A 22,677-nucleotide genomic window follows, 5' to 3' on the forward strand; every position below is an offset into this window, starting at 1 on the left:
GCTGGCTCATACCTGTAATTCCAGGAGTCAGGAGACTGAGACAGGGGAATTGCAAGTTCAAGGCCAGCCCGGGCTACAGAGTGGCACTTGTACAAGCAAACAAACACCCTGAGTGTTTGAATCACCTGACAATGATATGTCTTCTAAGTAAAGCTAAGAAAAGAACACCAACTCTAACCCCCAGCCCCCAAGATCATGTGGAAAAACGCAAAGCCACACAGAAAAGAGGGGCCATGGTTTGATATTATCCAATCAATATCTCTTAGTTTTAGAAGGCTGCCACTTCCTGCAGTTCCAGCCCTCGGCTGTGGTCCATTCTGAGTAAGTGAACTCCTCTGTAGAAACTTGCACATAACAAGGAGGTGATGTCACCAACAGCCAGTGAGGTCAGGGGTCCTGATCCATCCAGAGACAAGGTGGAAAGGCAAGCTGCGGGAGGAAGGAGAAGGGGCGTGTGCTTATGATGGAAGCACACTAGGAAAATGCAGTTCTGCCCTCTGTAAGCACTGAGGAGTGTGCTTACGCACGTGTAGATGGCACAGCCTACGACTGCATGTCTAAACTATCGGATGTGGTCTGCTGGTCACTGAAGCATCATTATGAAGTGTGGGACTCTATCATGAGAACAGGAAACAGAACAGGCTCTGTGCCATCCAAGCCGTGAGGGTTCTGCCTCTCATCAAGGGGCAGCGCACCTGAGTAGGGAGACTCGGGGTCACCTCCATGACCACAACCCAGGACTAACAGGATGTAGGCACCTGAGCAGTATTTCAGAAACTGAGGCCATATTAAAAGGGGTAGGGAAGAGACAAGCTAAGTCAGGGGAAACAGACAAGGACACTTATCTGAGGCTGCCAGCTCTTTTCACGAAGGAGAGGATGTGATGGAGGTCAGGTTTGGCCTTTGCTTTTTTTGTTGTGATTTAAAGACAGGGTTTTCCTTTATAGCCTTGGCTGTCCTGGAACTCTCTCTATATATAGACCAGGCTGGCCTCGAACTCACAGAGATGCACCTGCCTCTGCCTTCCAAGTGCTGGGACTAATGGCTGGAATTCATTTTTAACTCAGCCAGCTTCTCCCCATCTGTATTTCCAGGGCAGCTTTTCTAGGAATGTGAGGAGCATGTGCAGGGCAGGGGTGGCCCCTGTTCAGGTCAGTGCTCTCAACGTCGCTCCCCTCGTTGAGACTTGTGGTCACTTCATCTGAGACTCCACTTTCCCTTGCCTACAGACGTTGCCTGGGGCAGGTGGGGAATCCAACTCCAGGTGAGGGTGTGGCAGGCCCTCTTCACTGTGTCAGTCTGGCTTATGGCCATAGCTGTTTACAGAATATTAAACACGCCTACCTCTTTTCTCTGGGGGCTGTAGTGGGAAGGGCAGTTTTCTCTCCCTGAGGAGAACTGAGTTTCTGCAGACTGACTGAGAAGATTTTGAAGAGCTCTAAAATAACACCGTTTTTGTCTCTAGCCAAATCCTGCCAGGATTGAAACAGCAGAGAGGCAGTGCTAGGAAATCAGACTTCTAGAAGAAAATCCAACATTTGCTCACAGCACTTGTCCATCATGACTGAATCCCATGCTACCAAAATATTAAACTATGGCTCACAAAATTCCCAGGTATCTACCATTTCACCTCTATGGCTCTGCACTTGGAAGCCTCTGGAAAGCTATGGCCCACAAGACAGTTTTCTCTGGTGCTGAGTGGCCTTGACTTTACTGTGATCTCAGACACAGCTTCCGAGTCCCCACAGGTGGAGCCTTTCTGAGTCTGTTCTTATTTTATCATAGTCCCAACAAGAGCTGAAGTTCTAACTGTATCCTTGAAATAAGAACTAAAAAATGGCATTCTTTTCCCCTTTCCAGACATTCTGAGCACCACAAGTTAAAATCTGATGAGGAACTGCTGATGAGAAGAAAATAAAAGCCAAACATATTCTCTCTAGAGTCTCAGGAATAACTTTGTACATCATGGTATGAGGGAAGCTTGAAGCTGGCTTATAGCCAGAGCTTGAGCAGAAAGATGTGGGCACTGTGGTGTCTTGCCTCTTTCCACAAGGGAACTGTATGATGGCAGGACACGGGTGGCCTTGCATACGGTGAGCAATGCAAAGAGTCTTAAGGCTGCATTCAGCTCCTGAGCAGTGCTGAGAGCAGACTGCTTACCTCCAGTGTCCTGGTTCCAAATCTTCACCTTGGAGTCATGTGCAGAGGTAGCAATCATAGGCATCAAGGCTGCGGACTTTGGTAGAAAGACACAGGACGCAACTGTCTGGAAATGACCCTTATACTCACACATTCTTTCTCTTGTCTGTCTTAGGTCCCACAACTGCAAAGTAATGACACAAGCTAGCTCATGCACACAGATGCTCATGTCACTAATACCTACCCTCCCATTCCCCACGACCCGCTGATCGCCTCTTCTCATGGAATCAGAAAGCCAGGTGAAGCTCTTATCTCATCCACCATATCTAACCACCCACCCATCCAGTAACTATTACAGCACCAACTATGTCTCAAACAACACTAGCTATGGCTGTGGGGACCCCACAGTAAGGGACATCTTCTTTGTAAGTGCACATATTCTGATGTGATACCTAGTGCCTCTGACAAAGGAAGTGATGGCCCCATTGGTCCCACCTGTACTGGCCTATATCAAATCATACCTATAAGAAACCATTCAGATATGAGAGAAAATTGAACAGTGTCTAATACAGTGGGGGCCCAGGACACCCTGTCATCCATCAGCCAACAGTGGGGGCCCAGGACACTCTGTTATCCATCAGGTAGATAAGAGATGTCACATGCAAAGTCTGCAATACCCTAATCTACCCTTCTAAGAACATGTCCTGAGTAGTAGACCCCTATACTGAGAATACTGGAATTTGGGGTTCTTTAAAAGACACAGAAAGGGGGCTGGAGAGATGGCTCAGTGGTTAAGAGCACCGACTGCTCTTCCAGAGGTCCTGAGTTCAACCCCCAGCAACCACATGGTGGCTCACAACCATCTGTAATGGGATCTGATGCCCTCTTCTGGTGTGTCTGAAGACAGCTACAGTGTACTCATATATAATAAATAAATAAAATATTTTTAAAAAAGACACAGAAATATTATAAGAATGTTTTTCACAGCACTGACTATGATTTGTCTTGTGCTCCAGCAGAGACATGGTTTTGCCAGCTGCAGATAGTTTTTGTGAATTGTGGCATTTGGAACTTCTCAGAGGGGGTATAAATTCTAGGGCCCTGTGTCGGGTCAGTGATTGCTGGTCATATGGGGGTGTTGGTTACGGCTCATTAGTAGTCATGCTCAAAGAAGATACAAAAGGGAAGAAATTAGATTCACAGATCTCTCTCTCCCCCTCTCCCTCTATCCTTCTTTCTCTCCTATCTAGTGATAGGGGGTGAAACCAGGCAGATAAAGGGTGAGAAAAAGAACCCACAGGGTAGCTAAGACCAGCCACAGATTCCAACTTGCCGTGTCTCCATCCCCTCAACTGTAAAGTAGACATTAAAACAACACCGAACTCAAGCCTCATCTTAGGAATTAAACGAAACCATGACTGTTTAGCTCAATGCCTGCCATGGCACACATGTCTGATAACTCAGAAACCCAACTCTTTTACTTAGAGACTAGATAATCTTTTAACTGATAACCTGCAGTTATGAATCCAGAAATTTCGGAGGGGCCTAAAGAGTATATCCATATATCCTGAAATTCCTGCAAGGAAGGTGTATATCTGGATAAGGGTGAGGTGGACCCTGGACCAACTGTGGCGCTCCACTGTTCCCCTAACGAGCTGAGCTTTCCTTAGCATGGGCACTTATAGCCGTACATCTGTCTCCTCAACAAGTCCCTACCTGTTTAGGCTACTCTAGGAACAAGAACATCAGCAGGCTGCTCTCTTTAGCCTTCTCTATGCTGACTTCCATCCTGTCCCTCTTGTCTATTATCAGTTCAAACAGATCCAGGCTAATAAATGTTTCTCAAAGGAAGCCACTGGAGTGCAAGGGTGAGTTACAGCTTGCATTTGAAGCAGGCCAGTGCTGTTGCAGAGCCTGTCTGCACAGCCTGGTGAGGGGAGAGAGCAGAGCAGCCTGCTCATCTGGGAGCCTCTCACCGTGGCTTCACAGCCTTCACCCCCAAAGCCACTGCTGCAGGAGACACAGGTATGTCCATCCACGCTGACTTCACAATGGGTCTGGATGTGCTGCTTTGTGGGAAACACATGAGCCATCTGAAGCCCCCGACAGTCCCATAATCTGAAAGGAATTAGAAGCCCAATGTGACTTTGCAGTAAATGGAACTGAAACACACTTGTGATATCCCACTAACATGAAGGGCCTGACTCTTTGCCACCAATCAGAATGGAATGTCACAGCCTAACAGACTCTAAAGCTGACAGGAAGGAACCAAACCAATGCCATCTTGAGTCTTTCTGCTTTGAAATCAAACCATATGGATGTTTTAAAAGATTGCCTTTGTTTGGAGAGAGGAGGTGCACACACTACACACGTGTGGGGTCCCAGGAAGTGGATGCCCTGGGCTGCCTTTATTGGTTGAGCCATCTCCCCACTTTTCATGGAGACTTTAGAACACACATCTTTTTTTATTGGTTTTCCGAGACAGGCTTTCCCTGTGTAGCCCTGGCTCTCCCAGAACTCAATCTGTGCACTAGGCTGGACTGAACTCAGAGCTTTGTCTCCCAAGTGCTGGGATCACAGACCTGCAGGCCCACTACCTGGTTGGAACACACATCTTAATTGTACAAGTTAAAGTGGTCCTTTAGGACACTGCTTTCAATAAACAAGAGGCTAATTTTTTTAAGATACATCGTTGCTGTTTTGAAGCAGGTCTTGCTATGTAGTCCAGGCTGCAGTGTTTGGTCTCTCAAGTGCTGAGACTGCAGTCCAGGTCCCTGCCACAGCTAAAGGATACTCACTACATCATCCTCAGCACTCCAGCACTAGATCAGTCTGTGGATGGCCAAAGCCAGCTCTGGCCTTGAGTTCAGTGGAGTTCTGTGTTCCCTCTCGTCTCATTCCTCCACTTCATAGAAGCCTCCTCTGAGAACTCCAATTCTGAGTCACGCTCCCCAGTCTGTGAACTGCCAACTATCTGACTTCCCCCAACACAGACTCTGATCCTTCTTTCCAAGAGAGGCTCTGGCTGAGGGTTAAGTGCCTAGAATACCCAGGACCCCCAGGGGCATGACCGCACAGCCAGGCTGCCTGACTGAGTGGTTGAACAAGTAAGGCTAAGACTGATCTGGTCACACTGGGAACGAATGAGGTCAGCTGCTTCAAACCTCTCAGCAGAACCTTAGCCTGACTGATCCTGTTCATTCGTTGTGTTCCCATAAGTTACAGGTCAGAGAGTCCCCAGGGGCAGTGGAGTAAAGGACAAGGGAGCCCTAGGAAGGGCTCAGCAGCATGGAGAAGCAGAATGGAGACAGTCATGGAAGCATGGGAGCCACAGACCTTCACCAGAAACACCTCCACAGCGGCCAGTAGCCCACCTGATGGTCTTATCCTCGGAGGTCTGGACGATGTATGGCTCTCTCGGGACCCAGCACAGGTGCGTGACCTGGAGAAAACAGTCATTAACAGGTCTCCACATCCGGTCATTCCTCTGCTGCAATTCCATGAGCTGGCTAACCTCGTGCCTCATCTCCTCTCAGAGACCCTGGGCTAGTAAGCTCGAGTTAGCAGGGTCATTGTCCCACAGCCCTCAGTCAGTCCTTCCCCATCTCTATCTCAGTGCTCAGGGGCAGAGCCTTCTGGTTAGCCTTGGAGACTTGAACCCCAGCTGGTGACGGTGAGCAGGTGTCAGCCAAAAGAGCAGCCCCTGTGCTAGTGAGGCCCCACTCTGCTCTAACACCTCAGGGGCTCATAAGAGTAACAGTAATCCTGGACTGCAGCCCCATCTGAACAGACAAAACAGTTTTAAAAGCAACCCAGGGGTTGGGGATTTGGCTCAGTGGTAGAGTGCTTGCCTAGCAACCGCAAGGCCCTGGGTTCGGTCCCCAGCTCCAAAGGAAAAAAAAAAAAGAAAAAAAAAAGCAACCCAGGCTAACAGATTTTTCCTTTTCTCAGCACAGTATCCTCACAAATGTGGAGGGCATTAGGCAAGCGCATCCTACAATCTACAGCTGATTTCAAAACTAGGGTAGTAGATGACTAAACTCTGAAAAACATCTGCCACCTGCCAAGAACAATGATCGGTGTTTTACAATATACTTAGTCACCCAAAGACTCTTGCCTAGTGACATAACTCTCCATTTTATAAATAAAGATACCTAGAATCTACACTTAAACAGCATTTACAACTAAGAAGTGATAGATTTGTGGTTTGAACAGAGCTGGGAGTGTTTGCTTAGCATGTACAAGGCTCAAGGTTCAATCCCCAGCATGGGAATAAAGAGAAAAAGACGCCCCCCCCCCCCACACACACACGCAAACACATGTTTGGAAGCCAGGTGTGACAGAGTCCAAAGTCTGTGCAATGCCTAAAGGAGTTAGCTGCCACAGAGTGAATTACATCAAGTAAAGGACACACTTACTTGTGTATGAGGGACAGCCATCTTGCATCACACTGTACACAAAAGTTGTAAACAGCATGTCCTTTGTTATATTTCTATTCCTAGCAGTGTCTGTCACACTAAAATTATGCTAAAAGTATGCTTTAAAGGAGTTGAAGAGATGGCTCAACGGTTAAGAGTACTGGCTATTCTTCCAGAAGACCAGGGTTCAATTCCCAGCAACCACATGGTGGCTCACAACCATCTGTAATGGGATCTGATGCCCTCTTTTGGTGTGTCTGAAGACAGCGACAGTGTACTCATATACATAAAATAAATCTTCAAAAAAAGTGGAAGGGCACAAACTTCCCTCTCCTTAAAAAAAAAAAAAAGTGTGCTTTGAAGACCTGAGTGAGGACAGAGCTCTCCTTTTTTTCTCCAAGCTGCCACCTCACGACTGAACCCATGTCCCATCATGCTACACACATCTCCATGAGCTCGCCCAACACTCTCCCTCACCCATGCTCCTTTCCATCATCCTGCTCTACACCAAGTCTGAATTCGTACCAGGTTCCTGGAGACAGACGCTCTCTCCACACACTGTCCAGTACCCACATCCCACAGAAGCAGGCTGTTGTCTCGAGAGCCAGTACACAGCTGTGACGAGTCTTAAAAACAAAGTGAGAAGCCACAATGGCCATAAGTTGGGATGTGAACAAGGGTTTTGGGCATCCACTATATGCTGGCAAGGGGTCAGCTGCACTTTACCTGGACTCACAGCCAAGCCAGTGACAACCATGGCATGGCCAGACAGCTGCTGCCTGGGCTGTGAGGAGCCCTGCAGGTCCCACATCAGGACTGTCTTATCTCGAGAGGCGCTGAAGAACTGGTTTGATTTGGGAATACAGGCTATCTGTTCAGAGAACAAATGAGAAGAGAGAGAGCTCAGGGTGCACCCTAGACAGGACTTCAGAGCTCGTGTGCTCCTCCACATACACATATGCATGCACTGCTGAAATGATGCACCACCTTAACCATTCTGAGTGCACAGCGGCAGCAAGCACACTCACACCGTTATACAGACTTCCCCAGTCTCCCCCTGTAGAACTTTCATCACCCCAAGGGCAAGTCCCCCATTTTCCCCGACACAGCCCCACCCCAGCACTGTCCCACCATGTCAGTAGGTGAAGCCGCACTCTTCTTTTTCTAGCTTCTAACACTTGCCTTTCTGAAACACGTACCAGAGCATCACTTTTTCTTTTCAGCCAGGGCCTCGCCATGCCAGGCTTTACTGAGCCGTGTACCCAACCCCAGAACTTCATTCCTTTAGAGCAGTGTTAAATTGCTTTATCATTACTATTTTATGTGTATGAGTGGGGTGTCTTTGCTATACATGCGTCTGTGCACCACTACAGTGCCTAGTGACCTTGGAAGCCAAAACTTGAGTTACAGATGGTTGCAAGCATTATGTGGGTTCTGGGAACAGAACCCAGTTCCTCTGGAAGAGCAGGCAGTGCTCTTAACTGCTGAGCCTTCCCTCCAGCCCTTTTGTTCCTTTTTTCTTTTTCTTTCTTTTTTTTTTATCTCCTTCCTTTTGTTCCTTTTTAAGACTGAATAAGCTGGGGTTGGGGATTTAGCTCAGTGGTAAGAGCGCTTGCCTAGGAAGGGCAAGGCCCTGGGTTCGGTCCCCAGCTCCGAAAAAAAGAACCAAAAGACTGAATAAGCTGGGCATAGTAGTGCACACCTTTAATCTCAGCACCCAGAAGACAGGCAGGGAGAATGTCTGTGAGTTCCAGGCCAGCCTGGTCTACAGATTGAGTTCCAGGACAGTAAGGGCTACACAGTAAAACCCTGTCCCAAAAAGCAAAAAAGACTTAATAAGCATCCCCTAAAGAGTTGTGATGTTTCAGACACTCCAGAAAGTTTTTAAGTTTTTAAAGCCTTCAATGTCTTCTTTAAAAAAGAAAGCTATTAGTTCAGTCAGTTCAAGTCTTTATAAGAAAATACTCAAGACTACATGGCTCATAATATTCTGCTGTGTGTGTACATGTTTTTACCCACATCTCTGCCAGGTATTTGGATTAATTCCATGTTTTAAATTATTTGCTCTGATCTTCCTGGCATCTCAATGAAGAAGCCCTCTACTATCTGTAGCTGTTTCTATTTCCTTTATTGTCCCCAATTCCCTTCAGAGTGAGCGCTTGACAGTTACCTTCGTGATTTCCCGCTCATGTCCTATGAACCTTCTCACCACGTGGCCTGTTTTCCAGTTGTAGACCACAGCAGTCTGCAGAGAAACAGGATTACAGGGGTTACTGCAGCAATGGCTCCTGAGCAGGACCTCAGAGCATTGTCTTGCTGAGCGTCTGCAGCTCATTGCTGTAGAGAAAGGAGCAGGCGCTGTGAGCCCAGTTTCTGTGACAATTGACTGGCTGGTTTCCCAGTCTACAAAACAAAGTGGAGAGTCCTTGCCCTGCCTACCTCTCACACGTGTGAGAAAGGGTCACATAAATACAATTTCTTAGTCTAAAATAATACAGACATTAAGACAAGACATTGCTACTTAAGTCTTGATCCTCAAGTGTATCTCACTGGAAGGAATGACATCTAAAGTAAATGCATCTTACAAATCAAATGCAGTTTGCAAGTGGAGTTTGACAGCGCTGGAAGTCTATTGGGAGTAAGAGGCACTCATTAGTGTTACTCCCTTCAGGAAGAAGCAGTGGTGTATTGCTGCTGCCACTTATCACAGTGGCTGCCAAGACAGCTCCTCGTGTAAGGACCAAAAGCTGATAATGCGGAGTGATGGCAAGAGGGCAGGCCAAAGTATAAAGGGTCAGTGCTTACCAGTGTGAATTCTATAAATCAAAACATAAAGCAATGAGAATAGTCTTTCTGTTGCTCCAGGGTCTGAGTGTTACTGTTAAGAATGGGGTGGGTGGCACAGTAACACCTCATTTATAAAGCACGTAGGTAGCCTGGCACAGGGTGAGGGCCTCACTGAATCTTCATGACTGTCTTAGGGCACGTCTGTTATTCTACATGCATGTAACAGACTAGGAAAGCCGAGCTCGGAAAATGTAAAGACGTGCCTACTGAAATGGGAAAATGTAAAGACGTGCCTACTGAAATGGGAAAATGTAAAGACGTGCCTACTGAAATGGGAAAATGTAAAGACGTGCCTACTGAAATGGGAAAATGTAAAGACGTGCCTACTGAAATGGGAAAATGTAAAGACGTGCCTACTGAAATGGGAAAATGTAAAGACGTGCCTACTGAAATGGGAAAATGTAAAGACGTGCCTACTGTAATGGGAAAATGTAAAGACGTGCCTACTGAAATGGGAAAATGTAAAGACGTGCCTACTGTAATGGGAAAATGTAAAGACGTGCCTACTGAAATGGGAAAATGTAAAGACGTGCCTACTGAAATGGGAAAATGTAAAGACGTGCCTACTGAAATGGGAAAATGTAAAGACGTGCCTACTGTAATGGGAAAATGTAAAGACGTGCCTACTGTAATGGGAAAATGTAAAGACGTGCCTACTGAAATGGGAAAATGTAAAGACGTGCCTACTGAAATGGGAAGTGGCAGAGCTGGCCTTAAGCTCCAGCCTTTGAACTTTGGGCCCTGTTGTGATATAGTTGGTTAGACTCTCAGAACATCTTCCCTTTCCTGCAGTGAGCTGTGAGTGGAAAGCTCTGGAAACCTCACCTTGTCTTTTCCTCCAGAGATACAAAGGTCTGAGTTCAGAGCAGCAACCACAGAGACGGTATCCACGTGAGCAGGGATGTACTCCTGGGAAGCTTTAGTCTGGACTCTCTCTTCTATAATTCCATCAGGCCTGCTACACAGAGGATGGGAATGAGGTCCACCGGAGTGGACAGGGGAGAAGGGGGCAGAAGAATGTGGCAGTGATACCAAATCAGGCCAGGATGAGAGGAGGAAGACCCTCGGTTTGTTTGGAAAATGGTGCTGTTTATTTGGGAAACACCCAGAATGACTGAGTTATTGAAATCTGATGAAGGGAATCCTGAGGCCAGGAGGGTTTACTCTCATTAGAAATGACTCCAAAAGATACAGGGCCTCTGAGCGTGCACTTCAGGTGCTAGATGGTGAGGTGACCATTTGCCTGTGTTCACCTCCCCGAGCTGCGATTACATCTAAAACAGGATACCAAATGAAGTGTGCAGGAAAGTTTACCAATCCTTGCCTTCATTCCTCAGTGGAGAATTTTAAAGGAGCATGATAAAACTGGGGACCCCAGGAGGTTGATCTACCTGTACAGATAAGTGCTGTATCTGAGTTTGCTCTGCAGTTTCCCCATCGAAGCCCAGAGCCTGCAGAAGACCTTCTGAGGAAGAGCTGGTTTCAGTTGGCAGTCAAGTGCCAACATCCCTCACAGGCGCTGGGGGGGGTGGTATTCCCTGTGGAATGGGGAGAGGTTACACTGAATTCATTGGGTCCAGCATTAGTAATTTGATTAGACTAATTCTTTCCCTCCCTCCTTCCTTCCTTCCTCCCTCCCTTTCTCCTCCTTTCCTCCCTCCCTTCCTTCCTTCCTTCCTTCGTAAGATATAATTCTTTTTAAAGGAGATTAACTATGTGCATTTAACTTTTTTCCTTCTGCTTCATTCTCTTCAGTCTGGGACTGCAGCTGTCAATACAGGTCCAGCAGGTAAGTCTGGTAGGCTAATGTTTAAAAAATACTAAGAACAGCCAGGCATGTTTGGAGGTGGAGGCAGATGGGTTCTGAGTTCAAAGCCAGCCTGGTCTATACAGATAAACCCTGTCTCGAAAAAGAATTACTAAGAATTATTTTATATGTGCATGTTTATATATATGTATGTATGTATTTGTGTGTACAGATACATGTGCATATGTGTGTATGTATGTGGAAACCAGTATGACAACCCAGCCTTAAGTGTCTTTTCTCAGGAGCTATCTACTTTGTTGTTTGAGACAGGGTCTCTTACTGAGACTTAGGGCTAATTAGCCTAGGTTGGCTGGACAGTTAGCCACAGAGACCGGCTTATGTTCACCTCCCCAGTGCTGGGATTACATGCAAATGCCGCCGTATAGCTTTTTATGTAGGTGCTACAGATTAAACTAGGGTCCTCATGCTTGTGTGTCAAGCACTGACCAACTGAGCTATTTCCACAGCCTAGCAATTATTTTTCAGCTGATTTAAATATTACACAATGTAAATATGTATGAATGATACATAATGTTCTATCTGGTTAAAAAGATATATACTTTTTTCTAAAAACATTAAACTCAGGTCTGGATATGTGGTTCAGTGGTATAAAAGAGAGCTTGTCTATCATACACAACAATGCTGGGTTTGATTCCTAGTAACAACACACCCACACACATGCAAAGGAAAAAACAAAACAAAACAAAACTCCAGTTCCAAGAGATCTGATACTTGTTTCTGACCTCTGTAGATACTAGGCACACACGGTATATATACATATATACAAAACATTTATACACAATAAATAAATCTTAAAAAATGAAGACAGGTATTAAAACAAATGCTGGTACACACACACTCACCAGGCATTGCTCGCAGCAGCCAAGAGATGAAAAAATGTCATCAAGCAAGGCATAATGATACACGTTTTTTTTTTTTGTTTTGTTTTTTTGTTTTGGTTCTTTTTTTCAGAGCTGGGGACCGAACCCAGGGCCTTGCGCAACGTTTTTAATATAACTGTTTTAATAACTGTTTTCAGCAGTTAGAGACAGGTGTAGGCAGATCTCTGAGAGTTTGAGGCCAACCTGGTCTACATAGAGATTTCCAGCCAGAGCTACACAGCAAAACTGTCTCAAAAGAAAAAAAGAGGGGCTGGGGATTTAGCTCAGTGGTAGAGCGCTTACCTAGGAAGCACAAGGGTTCCTGGGTTCGGTCCCCAGCTCCGAAAAAAAGAACCAAAAAAAAAAAAAGAAAAAGAAAAAAAAGAAAAGGAAGGAAGAAAGAAAGAAAAGAATACACAAACGAAGTGTGGCTTACCCGTATACTAAACAGTCATGAATATGACTGAACCCAGAAAGCAGCATGCTAAGTAAAAAGGCTAGACATACTAAGCTATGATATATATCATGTGAAATACCCAGTTTCAAAGTCTATAGTGACAGTAAGTAGATTGGTTAGTGGCTGTCAGGAGCTGAGCAGAGGTGGAGAATGGGGGTGTGGCAGACTGCTTACTAAAGACAAAGGTAACTTTGGGAGTGATAAAATTGTCATGTAACTAGAGACTGGGCAACCACTACACAATACCATTTACGCATAACATGTCATGCATGGTAAATTTTATGTTACATGTGCTCTACCATAATAAATTATTACGAGCCTATAGGCGAGAATAAAATATAATCTGTATTAGCCAGGCTTCTTTTGCAATTAAAAAGTCATTATTATTGTCTCTGTGTATGTGCACGCATGTACACATGCACCACATACAAACTCAGAGGTCAGAGAACGACTTAGTAGGATCATGTCTTCCTTCCACTTTCACATGGGTTCTGGAGACTGAACTCAGGTGACAGGTTTAAGCAGCAAGTATCTTTACCTGCTGAGCCATCACAGTAATCTCAGAAAAGCTTCTTAAAAGAGAGGAGTCTGGGTTACTCTAAGAGCTGTAACCTTTCTAACTCATCTTTAGCAATTTCTTTGGATCGCTTCCCTAATGCAGCAGCCAACATCAAGAGGTTATTATGCGACAAGAACAAGATGCTAGAGATGACAACTGTAATGAGGTCATGGAACTAACGACTGAGACCAGCAGTTCTCAAAGCAGAGACACTAGCAGCCATTCTGAGTCTCTCAAGGAGTCCTAAGGCCTCCCTTCACCTCTATCTCGGTGCAAGGCCTACTTTTCTTTCTATACATTTTGTGGCATACCAGGGATAGACAGAATGAAAAAGCAGGTATGGGAATCCATCTGTCTTCTCTTTAAATCACACATCAAAAGAGACTTTCAAGAACTGAGTACCATCTTTTCCAACTAAGATGTTTTGGAATTTTTAATAAATCATGTCATTTATGTAGCCTTAGCTGGCCTAGAGTTTGAGATCAAAAGACGACCAGGCTGGTTTAAAACTCACAGAAATCTGCCTGCCTTTGTCTCTCAAGTACTGGGATTAAAACCATGTACCACCACACTTGGCCCACAGTAGGCTTTGTTTGTTTTTAGAGATGGGGTCTCACAGTCTGGCGTAAAAGCTTATGAGTATTCCAGACTGGTCTTGAACTTGTAATCCTCCTGTTTCTGCTTCCCAAGTACTGTTAATATGGTCAGGCGCTACCACAGTCTACTTGCAAGAGCTTTATTACTTTTAGCTTTAGGTAAGGAAATGTCTTTTAAACGTCTCAGCGCTATTGTTATATGGGAACCAATGAGCAGGAATCTAAATCCAATATGTAAAAGGTTTCCTCAGTACTTTCATGCATGAGAAGCAGCCCTGAGAACTGTTTGAAAACAACTGCCCTAGAAACTGTATCATGTTACTACTGGATGCCATATCAGAACAAGAAGAGTATTTTTTTCAGACATATTTTTCCTCATCAGCTCGCAATGCTAGAACTAAAAAGAAAGAGTAAACGTGCATTCAAAGATGTTGGAGCTGCGTGGTGGCGGAGTGCTTGCCTGGCGTACATGAGACTTGTCTAGCATGATCACACATGGGTTTGGTGCCCAGTGCTGCAAAATAAGAAATAAAAGAAAAAAAAAAACCAGACAAACAAAAAAGAAAAACCCACCACCACCACGAACAAAACCGAGGGCATCCGCCTTATCTCCTCACTCACTTGGGGAGTACCTCCTAAGCACACGATGCTCCTGCATGAGTTGCTGGGGCCTCAAAGAATAAGAGGTGGCCAGCATCAACATTTGCATGATCAGACCAGGAGCCAATTTCAGCTACCCCAGGTCCCGTGTCCTTCAAACTAGCTGTTCCCCGAGATGCTGAAGACTTGAAGGAAGTAAAAGTGGTGGTGAGAGGAGCCAGTTCTAATTTCCTCCAGATTTCTGCTTAAAGTTCTAAAGTTTTACAGACACACCAGCCCAGCTCCAGGAAGAGCGGTCCACAGAGAGAAAACCAACTAAAAGCCGACAGGTACATGTTCTTATTCATACCCTCTCCACTAAAAACACAGTTTCCCAGAGAACTCCATCCCACTGTTTGAGGAAATACTTAAGCTGGCATCCTGGAAAGAAGAGACAAACAGCTCATAGACACAGCGAACAGCCGAGAATGTAGGGTGTGCCCTAGAGTTCTGGGCTCTGCTTCAGCTCACTCACAGCTCACTGTGTCCTTGAGTGGCCCATTCCTGCCCCAGCCTCCCTATCTAAGGCAGCAGTGCACTACTAAAGGACCTTTACACAACCAATACATTATGTTTCCATAAGGACTTTTAAAAAACAGATTTATATATGTACGTATGTATGTATATATGTATATGAGTACTATATCTGTATACCTGTGTGCCAGAAGAGGGCATCAAATTCCATTATAAATGGCTGGGCCACCATGTGGTTGCCGGGGATTGCTCAGGACCTCTAGGAGAGCAGACAGTGCTCTTAACCGCTGAGCCATCTCTCCAGCCCCAAGGTCTCTTTAAACCCCAAGTGGCTTAAACAGTACAAAAATACTTGTTGCAAGCTCCTGAACCTGTAGTTTCTTCTAATTGAAACACTCTAGAATGGTCTATAATAGGCCATGTGATGGACTAAAAAGAAAAGTCCTAGGATAGCATCCAGAAAATCTGGAGTATGTACTGTTTATAGACGTGCAGAGGTACAGAGCTGCCAATCTGCCAACTTAATCCATGTCTAATACGGTCATCAAACTACCAACAGGTACTCCCACAGATCTAGGTCACGGAAACCACGGGAGCTGCAAATATTTTCAAAATCAATTGGATTCTCAGTGGGCGTCTTCGGTAGGGAGCCTAAGGAAGGGTAACTAACTTGCCATGACTTACCCCTAAAGCAACTGGGTCTTCTTGGTGAGCTACTGTATTTGATGATCTGTAGTTCATTCAGCCTTCGGAAACAAGTCAGACAGCCACCTCCTAATCTCTGTAGTTAATGAGAGGACGCTTAAGTTAATCTCCCCCTGTCTAAGCACATGCTTGCATCAGAGAGATTTACAAGTGTAGGTAGGAGCCTTGTTCAATTGAAAAGATTAATTAGTGTAGTTTTTCCTCATTAATAGCAGGCAAATTTCCAAGAAACATTGAATTTCTATCAATAGAGTAATACCGTGATGTTAACTACGTATGAGTCTATTTGGGTTTTCGTTATTTGTTTTGAGATAGGGTCTCATGTAGCCCAGCCTGGCCTCAAGCTCACAATGTAGCCAAGGATGACCCTCAGCTTCTGGTTCTCCTGGCCCTGCCCTCTGAGTGCTAAGATAACAGGCACTGACTTGCTCTTGAGCACGGCTTCTCAATGCTGGGGGTGGAACCCAGAGCCTCATACACACCAGGCAAGCACTCTGCTAACCAAGGCACCACCATCCCAGCCACCATGCATCTGCTTTTAAATGTGCAATGTAGAAACAGTGAAGTACACCATTAAGCTCATAGTATAGTCCTTCTGTCCATCAAACAGGTGGTGCATACCTGTAATCCCAGTGCTTGGGAGGCAGAGGCAGGCAGATCTCTGAGTTCTTAGGGCCAGCCTGGTCTATACGGTGAGTTCCAGGACAGCCAGGCTACACAGTGAAACCCTCTCTTGGAAAAACAAAACAAAACAAAAAGTCAACCAACCAAAAACTTGGGAGTGTTTTTTTAGTTTAAGTCTACTTCCTCTCTGTTTAAAGGATTTGCACAATTTTTTTATTAACTGGAAGTCTAATAATTTGTACTAAGTGCAGCACAGAATGGTCCAGTGTACTAATATTTGATTACATGAACTAGATTGGACTGGGCCTCCAATACAGTTATGTACTTGTCCTTAGACAAGTTCCTGGATTTGCACTTCCTATATGCAAAAGAGACAGTAATTCTATTATTAGCTCTTTGAAAGCTAAAGATAGCACTCACCATGTATCCTAAAAGTCTCTAAGTGCTTTATGTTTCTTAAGTCACTTACTCTACTCCACAAGCCTCCAAAAGAGCTTATAGCCATTTTGCAGATGAGAAGAGAGAGGAACAAACAATTTACTCATTTATATCATAAACAAGTGGCAGTGCTGAGACCTGAATCCAGCAAGTACTTCAGAGGCCCTGCTCATGACCAGAAAGAATACTATGCTGTATCTTTGTAAAAGCTAGTGTCTGAAAACAGACAACCTATATAGATGGATTTATGAGCCTGGAGGGTGTTAATCAAGTCATTCATGTCACCTAACTAGAGTAACAGATCACAATCAGGCTAAAAATTAGGTTATGCACTAAGCCAGTCTAAATTTTTGAGAACCAAAAAAATATATGCAGTTGGTGGGCAATATTCATTATATGTTGACTAACCTATTGTATAACAACAGACTTGAGAGGAGGGATAATGTCTTGTTCATTTCTGTATCTGTACTGCCAGCTTGGTCTGGGAGAATGGACTTGAATGAGAAAGCCACATACTAACTTAAAGAGTAAGATTAGCCAGAAGTTCTTTAAAGGGTACAACCCAACATCCTCTGGTTTTTTTAGTGTTTTTGGGGGGACAAAAATCTTTCTGTATAGCCCAAGCTGGCATCCAACTCAAAATCCTCTTGCCTCACAGGCACATGCGACCAGACCTCAAACCAATGGTCTTTTTAAACTGCCCAACAAGACCATCCAAACTGTCTGTAAAGGGACATCACCCTGCTTCAACCCACAAAGGCTGGAAGGGCAGGTCTACACATGAATTCCGGACCTATCTCTGTCCAAATCTGCTTTCCAAAGGCCTACAGGTCACATTAAATACAGCTCAGCAAATTCTCTTTCAGTTATATAGTACAAAATTCCTTTATAGCCTTTGATACAACTGAAATCCATAGAGTTAACTTGCTGTCACAGGGACAGAGCTGAGTGAACTGAATCTTATTCCCCTGGACTTTCCTGATCCTCTTTGTAGACACACACACACACACACACCACAAAGATTCAAAACAAAAAAACCTCTCGCAGGGGTTGGGGATTTAGCTCAGTGGTAGAGCGCTTGCCTAGGAAGCGCAAGGCCCTGGGTTCCGTCCCCAGCTCCGAAAAAAAAAAAAAAAGAACCAAAAAAATAAAATAAAATAAAACCTCTCGCATGACCCTAGTGATGTGAGATGTCTTACACAAACATTTAGAGTCTGACTCCTAGTAACACAGGGGTACCTTAACTCAGATATGGAAGAAAACGTGATGCTGTAAAATTTACTATTTAACAAGGTAGTGAGATGCCCTCTTACCTTTTTACCTAAATATGGACCACACAAGACTGAGCAAGTTCCCTGTAACTTTATATATATATATGAAATAGTTCTATTCAGGGGTTTATTCTGAAAATGTGCCCACTAGGCCTGTCTCATTCCTTTTAATAAATCTTCTATGTTTGTTCTGGCCCAGCAAATACTATCCCTGAGACTTAACATGGCCCTATTTGTGTAAATGATTTTTTTTTTTTTTGAGACAGGGTTTCACTGTGTAGTCCTGGTGGTCATGGAACTCAGTCTGTAGACCAAGCAGGTTGTCCTTGTACTCAGAAATCCACCTACCTCTACCTCCTGAGCTCTGGGAATAAATTAAAGACATGCAGCACCACTGCCCAACTGGTATAAGTGATTTTTTTTTTAAAATCCATGCTCTCTTCCCAAATCTTTCACATGTGTACCTAAACCTGGACTCTCCGAGACCAAGTCATCTACAGTGTTCAAAGATTTACAAACTACACGCAGAAGCTCATAGGAGGTGGTCTGGCTTGACTCTAATAATAATGTAAAGGAAAAGGTTCAGAGAGTAAGGGGATTTACAGACACCAGTCTCACTGAGGGTCAGTGCTAGATCAGAACTCCCAAGGTTGAGGAACAACGGTGCGCAGTTGTTTTTGTTTGTTTGTTTGTTTTCTTTCTGGTCCTTCAGATTAAAAATATTCCTACCCCTGTCCATTATCTGAGCTGCTAAAGTTTACTCTTGATGTGCATGTGCCCGGGGAGGATTACACCAAGATGGAAGCAGGTGACACCCGGTACAACAAATACCCTTCCCGACCTCCACCTCGCTTTCGGTGGATGGGTGGCTACCGCAGAGGACAGCGCAAGGACTCCCACCTCTCCGATGCTCCCCTCTCCCACCTCGGGCTCCATACCCACCGGCGGGCTGGCACTGAGGCCCGCAAGCACGGGTAGCTGGCATCCGTAGCTTCCACAGGTTCCCGCGCCTCCGCCCCTAGCAACCAGGCGCGCGTCGCTAGGGTGGGAGTTCTACTTAAACGCTCCGGCCGTGCACGGCAGCCTGGTAACCGAGGTTCCACGTGCCGGAAGTCCCTCAGGGGCTGAGCCAAGAGAGCCTATTTTCCTTTTCTAACTTAATGACATATGAATATTCTCTGTAGAGGAGGCTTGTGCTTAACCACGCTGCATGAAGAACCTGTGTCGTCCATGAGAAACGGTGATATCTGTCATAACCAGAGAGAAGGCGATTAATAAGTGTCACTTTGTAATTATTATTCACCCAGAAAATTTGTTTAAAATTTCCCTGAATATAGACAGAGATTTTTTCCATTGAACATTTCCCGAACATCTTTATCTATTCCTCTCATTTGGCATGTGTGTGTTTATTTTTACTAATTTAATAAACAGATAAAGTAATGAGTTTCAAATATATGGAACATTTTGATTTTGCCTTTCATTCTATGTGGGGACCATGCTAATTTGTTTTCTGTGTCATTCCATTTTTTTTTTAAACGGTTTGAGAATAACTTCTTTTTTATGTGTGAATGCTTTGTCTGCATGTGTCTATATACATGACCTGTGTACCTGATGCCAATTGAGTTCTAATCCTGTAGAACGAGTTACAGATGGTTGTAAACGACCCTGTGGGTGCTGGGAACTGAACCTGAGTCTTCTGTAGGTACAATAAATACTTTTAATTGCTGTGTCATCTCTCCAGTATTATTTCAATTTTAACATATGTGCTGCCAAACTGAAAACTTCACTTTGTCTTTCATCAAACTGGGATTGGTCAGCACTATAAACAAAAAGACTTCTCAGTACCTTCTTCAGATTCAAATGGGAAGATACGTCTAAAAGCAGCTACAAAAAAAAATTGTAGCTTCAAACTAACATCTGTTTATCTATATTCTGGTGTACAGCATGGGGTTTATTGAAAGAATGAATTAATGAATGAGTGGATGAGTTCCTAACCAACGGGTCTTCTATACCCTAGTGGGTGCTCCTTCTAAGGATCAGGTATCCCAGTAGAATTACCATTCAAAGGAAATTTGTGGAGATTCTGGAAGTTGAGTGTTTATAGGTGTAACCAGAGAAGTTTGCCCTCAAAGAATCAGCATTGGCCACTAGGTTTATCTTCCCATTTAAGAAGAGACTTTCCTCTGCCTCATTCCTGATTGGGGCTCTTTGGGCCCTCACTGTCTTTTAGGTTGATAAAGAACTCATTATTTTGGAATTAGTGGACTGTTGGGAGATATTTTTCGGGCAGCAGCTAAGCTCTAATTTTACATCAATTACAAGTCTTTACAAGGTAAGAACTGAAGAGTCTTCCTGCATTTTTAATTCATGTTATCCATCATCTCATTTTGCACCAGAGCAATACTGCCACCTAACCTAGTGGCAAAATAAGTGACTTCAAAAAACAGTCAAGCTGGGCAGGAGATGACTCAGCAGTTACAAGGACTGGCTGCTCTTCTAGAGGTTCTGAGTTTAATTCCCAGCATCCACAAGGTGGTTCATAACCATGTGGGAGCTGACGCCTGTTGTGTTTTATAAAAAGGAGAGAAGGAATATGTTTGGTGGAGGTGCAGTCAAGTGTGGGGGAAGGAAGAGAGGAGGGGCCAAGCAGTCCCTTTTATAGTGAGTCAGGCACACCTGTTGCCAGGTAGCTGTGGGGCGGAGCCTAGACAAAATGCTAACATTGCCTTCTTTTGGCACACAGGTATACATGTTCTATGGGTACAGATAGAACACTCATATACATAAAATAAATAAATCTTAAAAAATAATTAAATTGGGGCTGGGGATTTAGCTCAGTGGTAGAGCGCTTACCTAGGAAGCGCAAGGCCCTGGGTTCGGTCCCCAGCTCCGAAAAAAAGAACCAAAAAAAAAAATAATAATTAAATTACGTGAAATTTGGAGTCAGTGCATGTAACGTTGCTTTTCACATTGCTATGACAAAATACCGACAGAAGAATAGACTTCTACTGATTTCAGGTGGAGACTCCAGTAGGTTCAAGTACAGCTACAAACCATGTTATTAGAATCCTACTCCTAATGCACCCTGCTCTGGGATGCAACCTCTGAGAAATGCCTTAGGCTTCTGGCATCTTGATACTTCCAAACTGGAAACTATAGTCAGACTTGTCCCTGAGCCTCACCCATCTTCCTCCTACTTCCTGCTCATCTCCATCTGGCTATCTAAAAGACACCTCTTCCTTGATGTGACTCACAGAAATCATCTTCTATCTAAACCTGTTCTCTTCTTTTTCTAAATACTGGGCATTCCCACTCATTAATTACCCAAGCCACAGACCTAGGAGTCATTTGTAACTTCCTCCCAAGAACGGTCCTCTGTTGCAGGATATTTGATCACACTGTGAAACCCGAGATAGTGTTGTTTACTGGAAAAATCAGTTTCTAGTTGTGGTGTGGCTAACCATTAGCACACATCTTTAATCCTTATACCCGGAATATAGACACACCCTTAGTACACACCTTTAATCCCAAACAATAAAGGTAGAGTTAGTTTGTAGAAGCACCCATGTTAGAAAGTGATGTCTGAGTGACAAACAAAGAGATGAATCAGAGAAAGATTTGACAGAATAGGATATGTCCAGCTCTCAGGAGAAGGGAGGGAAAAGGAAGCTACTTAGAACAGCACAGAGAGAGAGCAAGAGAGAGAAAGGAGGCAGTTTTACTGGAAGACTTTTAAAGAGACAGGTTAAAAAGAGAATGAACTTGACATGGGTGAAGACAGAATGAGCCAGAGAATGAGAAGGAGCCAGAAGACTAGAACAGATCGCCAGAGTTAGTATAAGACCAAGCAGAGCAATTTAGGAGAGGGCAAGAGAGAGAAGCCAGATTGAATCAGTCAGCTTGGAGATCGATTTGAGTCAGAACAGCTGAGTTGAATTGGCCCAAGCAAAATTCAGAAAGAACTCAAAGGGTGAACTATTCAGCATTAAGTTTCAGAGGCTTAAAACATTCTAAGCCTAGATTAGATTGTACGAAGGCAGTTAACCTCAGAAATGACAATTACATCAGGTGAATAAAATTACTTTAACAATCTTTCCCCCAAGGTTTCCAATTCTGTTTTCTAAATCTCCTTCTCTCTAGCCACTGTTTTGGTTCAGGCCAACACTATCTAGTATATGATAGGTTAAAAATAACCATAAATTCATCGCTGGTTCTTCCATTAGGGCTGGCAATTATACATTTTTTTCATTTGAATGTAGCAGAAGTAACATTGTGGAACTTCTGGATTTAAGCCTCAACAGGACTTGGTTTCTCCTTTCATCATTTTGAACCGCTGCTGTTACATTGGGAAATCCTAGCCAGCTCGCCTGGAAGGCACAACACATCCAACAGCCCCAAATGTCGAGCTTGAGTGAGACTGTTCTATACTCTCAAGCCGTCACATGGTAGAAACCACAAGGAGAATGAGTCATCAGGTTGTCCAGGTGAGACAACTGCAGCTGTCTTCAAACATACCAGAAGAGGGCATCAGACCCCATTACAGATAAGGTTGTGAGCCACCATGTGGTTGCTGAGATTTGAACTCTGGAAGAGCAGTCAGTGCTCTTAACCACTGAGCCACCTCTCCAGCCTTACTTGCTGAGCATTTCGATAAAAGAATGAAAGATGGAGTCTTGGTGAGAATTGGAATAGATGCTGGAATGCTGTCAGTCAGAAGCAGCATGATCTCATGCCCTCATTTCTTACCCCCCAACACCTATGTCACTAGTGCCTCTGACTCCACCTTTACACTTTACATAAATACAATCCCGGCTCTTGGGTC

At 44.4% G+C, this 22,677-nt stretch overlaps 1 protein-coding gene and 1 long non-coding RNA gene across 22 annotated transcripts; one reads left to right on the plus strand and one right to left on the minus strand.

Annotated features, from left to right (window-relative positions):
- Positions 1-225: 225 nt before the first annotated feature.
- On the minus strand, positions 226-18,910 carry Wdr31 (WD repeat domain 31). Of its 20 annotated transcripts, none has more exons than XR_005504385.2 (11): positions 18,798-18,877; positions 15,502-15,598; positions 10,796-10,942; positions 10,230-10,362; positions 8,728-8,802; positions 7,284-7,428; positions 7,083-7,183; positions 5,476-5,581; positions 4,116-4,257; positions 2,161-2,236; positions 226-429 (listed from the first exon to the last, which is right to left on the minus strand). XR_005504385.2 is itself a non-coding variant. In XM_017593245.3 (11 exons), the coding sequence occupies exons 3-11, from the start codon at positions 10,909-10,911 to the stop codon at positions 269-271; spliced, it is 1,101 nt and encodes a 366-aa protein (XP_017448734.1). In that variant the 5' UTR covers positions 10,912-10,942; positions 15,502-15,598; positions 18,798-18,910; the 3' UTR covers positions 226-268. The 20 variants fall into 20 exon arrangements, 18 of the variants coding, with proteins under 18 accessions (XP_017448734.1, XP_017448735.1, XP_038965396.1 ...); XM_017593245.3 differs by having other exon boundaries at positions 2,161-2,323; positions 5,514-5,581; positions 10,230-10,359; positions 18,798-18,910; XM_017593246.3 differs by having other exon boundaries at positions 5,514-5,581; positions 18,798-18,885.
- A 23-nt stretch (positions 18,911-18,933) lies between these two features.
- On the plus strand, positions 18,934-22,677 carry LOC102547534 (uncharacterized). Of its 2 annotated transcripts, none has more exons than XR_592546.4 (3): positions 18,934-19,143; positions 20,086-20,187; positions 22,115-22,677. It is a non-coding gene; the product is annotated as an uncharacterized LOC102547534 (long non-coding RNA). The 2 variants fall into 2 exon arrangements; XR_005504792.2 differs by having other exon boundaries at positions 18,945-19,143; positions 22,148-22,677.

Source organism: Rattus norvegicus, chromosome 5 (genome assembly GCF_036323735.1).
Source record: "Rattus norvegicus strain BN/NHsdMcwi chromosome 5, GRCr8, whole genome shotgun sequence".
Classification (NCBI taxonomy): Eukaryota; Metazoa; Chordata; class Mammalia; order Rodentia; family Muridae; genus Rattus; species Rattus norvegicus.

What these genes read in the sequence shown, in the direction of transcription:
- Wdr31 (XM_017593244.3), bottom strand. Translation starts at nt 10,911, where the DNA reads ATGTTGGCACTTGACTGCCAACTGAAACCAGCTCTTCCTCAGAAGGTC. An exon ending in TCTCTGGAGGAAAAGACAAG is followed by an intron (nt 8,803 to 10,229) that starts GTGAGGTTTCCA and finishes GTTTCTCTGCAG; the next exon opens with ACTGCTGTGGTCTACAACTG. An exon ending in CGTCTGTCTCCAGGAACCTG is followed by an intron (nt 5,582 to 7,082) that starts GTACGAATTCAG and finishes TGTTTTCTCCAG; the next exon opens with GTCACGCACCTGTGCTGGGT.